General features: G+C 32.3%; 1 protein-coding gene and 1 long non-coding RNA gene across 5 annotated transcripts; both read right to left on the minus strand.

The window, feature by feature from the left end:
* Positions 1-3,217: 3,217 nt before the first annotated feature.
* On the minus strand, positions 3,218-5,055 carry LOC17890458 (probable pectinesterase 15). 2 transcript variants are annotated; one of them, XM_006294259.2, is made up of 5 exons: positions 4,635-5,055; positions 4,343-4,514; positions 4,032-4,238; positions 3,710-3,960; positions 3,218-3,618 (listed from the first exon to the last, which is right to left on the minus strand). In XM_006294259.2, the coding sequence occupies exons 1-5, from the start codon at positions 5,021-5,023 to the stop codon at positions 3,411-3,413; spliced, it is 1,227 nt and encodes a 408-aa protein (XP_006294321.1). In that variant the 5' UTR covers positions 5,024-5,055; the 3' UTR covers positions 3,218-3,410. The 2 variants fall into 2 exon arrangements, with proteins under 2 accessions (XP_006294321.1, XP_023640530.1); XM_023784762.1 differs by having other exon boundaries at positions 3,537-3,618; positions 3,697-3,960.
* A 1,095-nt stretch (positions 5,056-6,150) lies between these two features.
* On the minus strand, positions 6,151-8,567 carry LOC17888093. 3 transcript variants are annotated; one of them, XR_002834327.1, is made up of 5 exons: positions 8,072-8,567; positions 7,556-7,742; positions 6,886-7,080; positions 6,514-6,585; positions 6,151-6,390 (listed from the first exon to the last, which is right to left on the minus strand). It is a non-coding gene; the product is annotated as an uncharacterized LOC17888093 (long non-coding RNA). The 3 variants fall into 3 exon arrangements; XR_002834326.1 differs by having other exon boundaries at positions 6,514-7,080; XR_002834328.1 differs by having other exon boundaries at positions 6,151-6,427; positions 6,514-7,080.
* Positions 8,568-10,010: the final 1,443 nt, after the last annotated feature.

Below are 10,010 nucleotides of genomic sequence, written 5' to 3' on the forward strand. Positions count from 1 at the left end.
GTCAAATGACAACAAAATTTAACAAAAAACAATGCACTGCTACTTTTACAAAAAAATATTTATATATACATGATGATATACATATAAAACTATGTTACAATTACAAACATCATACTATGTTACAGTTACAAACATCATATTGCTCGTATGTGGGAGAATTGAAAGTGCGCTCTATGGTGATATCACCACCATTTGTTAATTGTGATCAGTTGTGACTACAATTTCTTTTTCATAAAATGGCCAAATAGAATTAGTTAAATTACATAAGATTGTAGTCCATAAATTACTTCGATGAAGCAATCTATGAAATAATGCCTTTCTTCTTGGTCTAAAAAAGTGTCTTGGTTCCCATAGAAGCCACATCCATAGAAGGCGGCTTTCTCTCCTACAACCCTTAGTGCCACCGCTTATGCACGGACTGCTCCGGGTTGGGTGCGGGAGACGTGTTCTTATACCATGCAAAAGACCAAACATTAAGTTGAGAAATTTTTATTAGAAACCATACCGAGAAGACGAATTCATTAGATATCATAAAACATAGACAAAATTATGTTAGCTACATCATTAAATCTAAACTATCCACCAAGGAAGTAAGAAATTCATTAGAAACCATCAAATTTATCTCAAACTATATCTAAGAGAGAGAATCATTAGAAACCACAAAACAGAGGAATTTTTAGATGCTTTATTTAACTTTAATTATCCTCGCATTCTCTTAGTTCCAAGCAAAAGTTTTTTCTATGTTGTTTTTCTTTTTTCTGATCAAAAGTTTTTTCTGTTGTTAAGATGAGAAATTCAATGCATTAGATACATCATTAGTTCCAAGCAAAAGTTTTTACCATCCACCAAGGAAGTAGAAATTCATCAGCAACCATAAAACATAGGAAAAAACATCTCAAGCTTTATCTAACAGAGAAAGAGAGGCAATCATTAGTTTTTTAAGAGGCAACCATAAAACAGAGAAGTTTTTTAACTACATACTTAAATATCTACAAAGTTAAGTAAATTATACTTGAAAATAATATTAAAAAACCAGAGAATCACTCTTACCTTGAAGCTTACCTCCAAAAAGAGCAACCGAGAAACTTTCAAAGGCTCCATTGGATGAAGAGGCTGTGTTATTTTACTCAATGGATGTCCTTGAGAACCCCATACCTTGCATCACAAGGTTCTTCTTGGTCTTAGGAACAAGAACCCTCTCCCTTACAAAAAAAATAAAGATGTTATAAGTAAGCAAAAAGAAGAAGATTAGAGTGAAGGCTAACCTATAGATTCCAGTATCAATTAAGATGAGTTGCTTGGTGAGAGTTGAACCAAGAGTTGCGTCAATGGCATGAAGGGAGGAGACCTTGTAGACTAAGGTGTATCCTTTGGGGGGAAAGTTTGAGAACTGATCATCACACTTTGGAGTATGATCTAACTGAATAGGAGAGATGATGGAGAGAAAGACAATGAGGAAAAGCATGGTAGACATGGGATATGCAGAAGATGAAATGTATTTTTTGACTAAGTTATGTCGCACTATCTACTATACAATATTTGTATACACATTTGATATATGAACATATAAATGAATATATATGTATATTTAATACATATATATCATATATGGTTTGAATGTTAAATATCTAAACAAATTGCATAAAATATGCTTAAACTTTGCTTAAAACATATTCAAAATATGCTCAGACTTTGCTTAAAACATATTCAAAATATGCAAAAAATTTAATCTTTGGCTCTATGTAATAAGATGAGATAACTAAATCAAAATTTCTAATGACTTAAATTTCCAATGCAAGGGTCCTATCTATATAGCTTATCGGTTCCGTCTATCCTACAATTGACAAAAGAAAAATCTGTCTTCTCATCTTCCAATTCCTTTCCATGAGTTGATACATCCGCTCATTCCTGATTTAATCTTTTTTGCTATCGAGTGAATAATACTGTTCTGCTTATAATTTCAAAGTGTTAAGTCTTATTTAAAATTCTATCATGTTTGTCTTTAATATTTACCTGGTAGATTGATCTTCATAACCAAAGATGATATCTATGGATCCTTGAATAAAATTGAAAGAGCTGGAAAGAAAGAAGTATGACGGCTTCTAAGAGTTTGCTTATCGCTCTCTTAATTGTCTATCTCTTTGGTCTTCACCAATGTAAGAAATTTAATTTAAGCTTTTTCTATTTTATTTTTATTTTTTCCACCAACCAAAATTAACAATAGATATAAATATGTACGTATAGTAAACATGCTGTGTTTCTTTAGTTTTAAGTTTTTATGGGATGTCTGTAATCTATTTTGCACATATATAGTTATAACAATTGGTCATACATATGTGAATGATCAATCTTTTTATGAAGAGCTAAGGCAATATAAAAATATGGTAATCCTTAAGTTTGAGAATTGTATCAATAACAAAACGAAGTTATCAGAACCTGAAAAATAATTTATGGGAGGGCAAGATAGTTGTGGAACTTAAGAGTGTAATAATGTAGATAGACTGAAAAAAAAAAAAGAAAAACAATTCCTAGCTAGCTCATTCAAAAGAAAAGAGTAGAGAGGTGGAATGAAAAAAAAATCCCAAAACAATCGTAGAGCACCAAAACAAAATGGTTTAGTTAAAAGAAAACAATAATTGTTTGTAAACCAAACCGAACCAAATATAAATTATCAACCGAACCAAACCAATCTGCCGAAGTAGAACTAATGCTTTCACTGCAAGGAATGATTACGCGGGAAATTCAAAGTCGTTTCTTTAACAAGAAATCATAACGCTGCCATTCGTTTATTTTTCTTTTGACTGCGTTTTTTTTTTTTCTTTTCTTTTAATCGTCATTTGTTTGTGAAATTGTGCATGTCTCTTCGAATATTAATTAGGTTTTGACTTTAGAATAAATAAAATTCTATGTTAGTTATTTTCTTTTATTCTGGTTGTTAAAAGATTTGACAAAAATTTGAAAATAAATAATATGTATATATATATATATATATAAATAATTTACCTCTACCTTTTTCTATTTCAAATTTGATATTGGTCATATGAACATGTTAGCGCTCTTCATTAGTGGTTGTTTTTAATTAGTGGCTTCGTTTGGTTCACTACTTTATAAATCTATGTTTTTGATCTGTTCTTTTTTATTCGATGAAAGATTTTGGATATGGACACTTGCATCGAAATTAGCTACCAGCTTGATCCTTTACTCTTCTTGAAATCACGAATCACTTAAAAAGAATTATTCAAAAATGTGAGCTAATTAAACACAATGCTTTTTTTTTCGTTTGATGGATTTGTCTATAGATATGTTATGACTGAATGGTATCTAATCAAACAAATCAAAATCAGATTATAATATACATGATCTTCATTGCAACTCAGATATATAGGAATGGTTTTTTCGTTATGTATCTTTTATATACTTTGGTATAATCCATCTCTAGTGTCTTTAGACGTAAGGTTAGCGAGTGTGTTAGTGTGACGAAGCCATTGATCACCATCTATAAAAGAAACATCTATGAAAGAAGATGCCTCCGAATCTGTGAGTTGTTTCCCAAACGAAACCCTCTCTTTGTAATTTGCTCCTGGTCCATAGCACTTATGCTCTCCAAAAGTCACCGTTCTGAAAAATAAAATCTCACATAAGATTTAACGAATATTTGTTTTGTATAGTTTGAAATGTGTATGTAAGAGAAAAAACCATCTCCTTGTACTTTTGTTTGGCTTGGTCGCCCCAGTCATCCCATCCTTCTGGAGTGATGATTCCGGACATGTAAGTGTTTGAGAACACAACTGTAGCGTAGGCTCCCCAAGCTCGTCCAAGCAACACTTGCCCACTTCCGTCTATCTTACAATTCACAAAAGAGAATCCTGATTCTTCATCTTTTGATTCTCTCCCCTGAGCCGTGATTGATCCGGTAACTCCAGATGTATTCCCCTTTGCTATTGAATTGATCGTACAATCCTGTTTGGGATTTTAGAGTATTATGGTAAAGTTTTGAAAAATGTCATGAATATGTTATATTTAATTTTAACCTGATAGAGTGATCTTCCATTTCCAAATATAAAATCTATTGACCCTTGAATGAAGCAATCTTTAAAGAAGTGTCTTCCTTTATCATCTAAAAGTGTGTCTTGAGCCCCATAGAAACCACACCCGTAAAAGGCAGCTTGGTCCCCTTCAATCCTTAAAGCTACTGCTTGTGCATCAGTTTCACCAGGATCTGGTTCTGGCGCATTGTTCTTCCTCCATCCAAAACATATAAACACACATGAGAACTGAAATCATCACATATTTTGTATAATTAGATTTGTATTGTCATGTTTTCAATCGATAGCCTTCTTACCTTGAAACTAATGTCGTAAGCTGTGAAATTAGCTGCAAGCACTACAAAGGAGAAGCTATCAGCAGTGTTTCCTGCGGATTTTGCTGTATCGTTCCATTCGATGGATGTGTTTTGATATCCTCTTCCTTGAATTACAATGTTTGTCTTGTTTTCATTAACCGTAACTTTTTCCCTGCAAGCTTACATTGAACTCAAACATTTTTACATATATATCATACTGTAAGGAAAACTATATATGGAATATTCGAACAATGTAAACATGGGAAAAGAACAAGAGAGTTGAAGATAGGACCTATAAGACCCCGAATTGACGAGGATAAGAGTCTTGGAAGGACTTAGATCAGGGACAGCATCAATGGCGCTTTGTACATTGCTGAAGTTACCACAACCATGCAAATCAACAGTCAGCACAAGAGAAGACTTGTATTGGTTTGTAAGCCTTGACGTCCATCTCTCACAACATTTTATAGGTTGATGATGGTGGTAATGATTTTGATGATGATGCTGGTGGTGTGTGAGTTCAAAGAGTGTTGAAGGTATTGTTAAAGCTCCGAATTTAGAATTTGTTATGATGGTTGTAGCAAAAGAAGAGAGAGAGCTACGCAATGGGATGATTGTGTAGAGAGCAAGAATGATGTAGGAAAGAGCTATTAGGGTGGTTAAAACCGGTTTGGTGAGCATGATTAAGATAATTGGGATTGAGTTTAGTGTGTCTCAACTCTCAACTAATCAAAAGTGAAATGAGGGCAAAAGTAGTTTGGTTTACTTATACATGTTTGAGGAAGAGTGGCGTGAGAGTAAAGTGAAGGATATGGGCTTCGAAGACATCGTGATACTTTTTTCTTTGTCAATCAAATACGTTTGTTGATTAAACGTTTTTTTTTTTGGGTCTTTTTTAATTATATCAAACATCCATAACCATTTATTTCTGATTCAATTACAATTACGTATCTTTTAATTTTTATTTTGTTAAGAGTTTATTTTGTATATTTTCATATAATAAACTAGTTAACAATTTATTTTAAGGCATACTTAAAAGATAAAATTAATAAATATGCCCTTGTTTTTAAGAACCATTTGACTAAGAGAGCTGTCACGTCTGTCTATCTAAAAGGATAAGCTAAAACTTAGAATGAAATCTGTTTAGCCAAAATTATATTACAGATTTGATGTAACAATCTAAAATTTTTATTAGAGTTTTATTTTAGAAATGGGTGACTTATACGATGTTTGAAAAACTATAAAATGATTTATAATGGAATAGTTGTTGGCAGAGAAGCGAGTTGGGTGTACACGCCAAGATGGCTAACGATGCTTAATAAAAACCATTACGAAAGCTATTTACTATATTTAAATTTTGCGTCAGTTAATATAATTGTCAGTGTTTTATCTTATATTGGTAAAAGATTACACTTAAGACTTTACAGAGTCTGAGAGTTTGAAACTTTCCTATAAATATAGAGAAGATACTATTAGATTACTTGGTCTGTGTTTAACCGGTAATTGATCGGTTTAATGTCTGGTTTAATATTGTAAAGTCTAATTAGCATATACAATAAGCTAATTAGACTCAGATTGGTCGTTAAGCTTTTGTAACAAACAATCACACTGATTAATAAAGCTTCGCTTCTCTCTTCTTCTCCGATCTTCTTTTATTCCGATGTATCAGTTTAAATTTATTCCGATGTATCAGTTTAAATAGATACTTGAGAAATGAGATATTCTTGATTTGTAGGTATAGATCACTAAAGTTCATTTTTTGCTTATGATGGAGTTGTGAATTGGTAAATCGACTATCCAAGAAGGTAAATTTCATCAATGTTTTCTATAATGAAAAGTCATCGAAATAAAAATTAATTAATTAATATTTAGTAACAAAATTTACACAAGTCTCTTTAATCCATCTTTCACCTCAACACAGAGGATAAGCACACGACCTCTTGGGTAGTTTCAAATCAAAAAATTCTTCAAGAGATGCACAAGTTTCATTCTTGTCAATGATTTGGTGTGAATGGACCGCCTTCTGCAGCATGGATGCACCTTTAAACCTAACATTTGGTAGCACATCTTTAAATTCTTGCCAAGCTGTGGCAATGAAGGATTTAATAATATTCATGGAGCGAACTCCAGAAACTACACAATTCACAAACGAGTCAAATTCATCGTTGTACCTATTCAGGTGCGAGCTTTCTAACCCAAAGTTGTTCATCCATAAGAGATCTGCCTCTTCAGCTGCTGGAATCCTGCAAACACAATGCTTGCAACATTCAGGAATGAGAGAAGATTCTCAATGCAGGAAAAGAGCAACTGAAAGTATCCTTGTTTTGTATAAAACCCCATGAAACTCGGTTAAGCAATGAACATGTGTGTTGCAACTGATGGAAGTTCTGAAACCTATTGGCAAAAGACTCATAGTAATCCAGCAAACAACATTTGCATTGTATAATTCAGCAGCAGAAAATAGCCAATAAATACTTATCCGCAGTGTATAATACATATATAACCTCTGGTTCAATTGTGACAGGGAAGAGATTTTACTTAACAGTCAAAAACAGCACAACAGTCTTGTCTTCACATAGTCAAATTCCCATGTGATTGTTATGAATGGTATTTGAAAGTGTTATAAGGATCAAAGTCAGACTACTTGAAGCAGGCATTGATGGAAAAGTTATCACCCGTGCACCATTCTCAAAATAAGATTGCACCCAGAAATTGGATCAACTAGAACCAAAGGAATCCTGTAAAAAAGAAACGCACGAACTTAGGGTACGATGACAGAGTTGAGCAAATTCCAAATGATTCAGCGAAACTTATGGAGGGAAAATGTTTGTCATATGGTTCCATTCAAAATGCTGAGGGATATAAAGCTAGCGCAGATAAGCTTCTGAATAGCAAAATTGTACAAATTTTCCATAAGAGGGGACTGTTTATTCATGGTTTTGCCTAACTTTGGTTCAGCTTGTATTGTAGGCATCAAAATGGAGGTATCTGTACATACTAACCAAATCAAGATCATAATTTTCTTCATATATATACGTGATTCAAGTTTTAAGTTACTATATTTTAGGATAATATAGACTTATGCAACTTTCCTTTGCCTAATGTGTAGTATGTACAGCAGTTTGGTAACCAATTCATCAAATCTCAAATTAAAACAAAATAATTGCTATAACAAAGTTCTAATTCTAAAATTTGAACTGCAGAGGCACTTACAAGAACATTTGGCTTTCAGGAGAAGTACCTTTGCCACTGATCAATCTCCATCTGATGTCAAGATGACTAATGGAATCTATATCAGTTCTCTCTTGCTTCATCTGTCTTATTGATAGACAAGACATATATGTTGATAGACCAGATATATTTATAGATAAGCTTCCTATCCAATGCTGGACGTTATCCCCTGAGACGCAAGGTGATGATTTTAAGATTTGATAACCAAAGATCTGGAAAAGCAAGGACATGCACTAAATATAACATGCCAAAGCTACAACAGATAGAAGCTCTGTAAAATCAAGTCCCATCTTGTGGTTTAGAAAAGTGCAGTTTCTCATGCAGTGATTGATGAAGATGCATAATACACAACAATAACAAAATGGTACAAAAAATAAAAGTAGCCGTGGATTCTGATGGTCTGAGAAGGCAAAACAGGGCAGCATAGAATTGAATTATATACTCATGTATGGGTACACAGAGAAATTCAGAGACAAAGAAGATGATTCATGGATTTACCTGGAGTCACCGGAAGGAACAGAAGACGAAATGAAGAAGAATCGAAACTGAATCTGCGAAATGAAGAAGAATCGAAAAATTTCAGGATTTCGTGAATCGAAGAGTCTCATTTCCTCACAGTAGAGGATGATTTTTGAGAATCCCTTGAGATAAGTTAACGGCGTCGGAGAATGTCGCAAGAAGATGCAAAGATTCTCGTCGAAGTGAAAAAGCATTTTGGGTTTCGGCGAAAGAAATTGTCGCCGGAGCGCGCGGAGGTTGCTACCAGAAATGGAGCTTCCAGGAAGAGGCAACGGCGGTTTCATGGTTTGACGGCGGTTTCATGTGTCGCCGTCGAATGGAAAATTGTTGTCGCTCACTATTGGACTATGACTATATTGGGCCTCAGTCACATTCGTTAGTAAGTCTTATCAACATGCCTAGATCTAATCTAATCTGATTTTTAATAAGGAAAATGGAAAAAAATATATACTAGTTAGCACAAAAAAAAAAAATATGCTGACCAGGAAAAAAATAATAAAGAAAACTTATGAGAGAGATTTTTTTTTTTTTTTTTTTTTTGTTGTCGGAACTTATGAAAGATATATACACACGAATACACACAATTTTTTTTTTTTGGTGTGACACGAATACACACAATTGGCAAGAAAGGAAAAATAGAGAAGAAAAATAATCAAATAAAAGGAAAAACATTTTATAACTGTTGTTTCTTGGAAAATAAAAAATCAACTATTTATGTGGATATCTAATTTATAAATATGCCAAAAATAGTGATGCGTATCTCAATTGATCCAGTAAGATTTGTAACTCAATTTAAAATGAGATCAATGATATTATAATAATGCTGATTTTTTTCCTTTGTAACTCAATTGAAAATGAGATCAATGATAATATAATAATGCTGATTTTTTTCCTTTAACTCAATTTAAAATGAGATCAACGATAATATAATAATGCTGATTTTTTTCCTTTGTAACTCAATGTCCTTTGCAAGCGTGATTGATATTCTAAAATTACTCTTATAAGGAAATATATTGTTTTATACCCAAAAAAAGAGAAAGAAAAAAGAAATATATGTTGACAAAATTAAAACGTAAAAGACAATTTTGAAAATTATAGACACGAATGACAATATAGGCCTCGATTGGTAACCATGATTTAGGAAAAAAATGAGAAGAAATGTGACATTCCTCTTCATTCCTCAATTTTTTTACCATTTACAAGGAATCATTTTTCCACATCATTCCTCTACATTCCTCATTAAATGAGGAACAATAGAACAAAAATGTTCCTCCCCAAAATTGATGAGGAACAAATGGAACAAAAAAAAGAACAAATATTAAAATTCGTTTTTATTTTAAAATAAAAAAAAAATATTTATTAATAATATTTTAATCTCATAATATAATATTTTTCATATGTTTATCATGTATTGACATTAAAAAATATTTTTGATATGAATTTCATGTTAAAAAATCTTACTATACATGATTGTCTCTCTCTTTGGTCTTCACCAATGTAAGCATATTTTTAATTCAATATCTAGTATTTTCAATCATAGATGCAACACAAGCAAAGCCTTGTCAGCCCATAATATACATTTGTCTTGTCAATTTTACATAATCAAATATTCTAGATAGTTTGTTCCCTACTTAATTTTCTATCTTCTTTTTTTCGTCTCCACCAATGTAAATAAGAAGTAAATTAAAATCAATATTTTTTTCTTGAATTTCCATTCCCAATATTAAAGATGGATACAGGCGTTGTTAATTAAGCATGCCTTTGTTATACTTTCGTGCATAACTTTATATTTACTCATAAGATAGTATTTATAATCTTTATGAGTTCATTTCATTGTTTTTACAGTTTTAAGGTAATGATTGTAGGTCGTCCATACGATCGCGATAACCCAAAAGGAATAGAAAGATGCTTCCATAAA

Source organism: Capsella rubella, unplaced genomic scaffold, assembly GCF_000375325.1.
Source record: "Capsella rubella cultivar Monte Gargano unplaced genomic scaffold, Caprub1_0 scaffold_4, whole genome shotgun sequence".
NCBI classification, from domain to species: domain Eukaryota; kingdom Viridiplantae; phylum Streptophyta; class Magnoliopsida; order Brassicales; family Brassicaceae; genus Capsella; species Capsella rubella.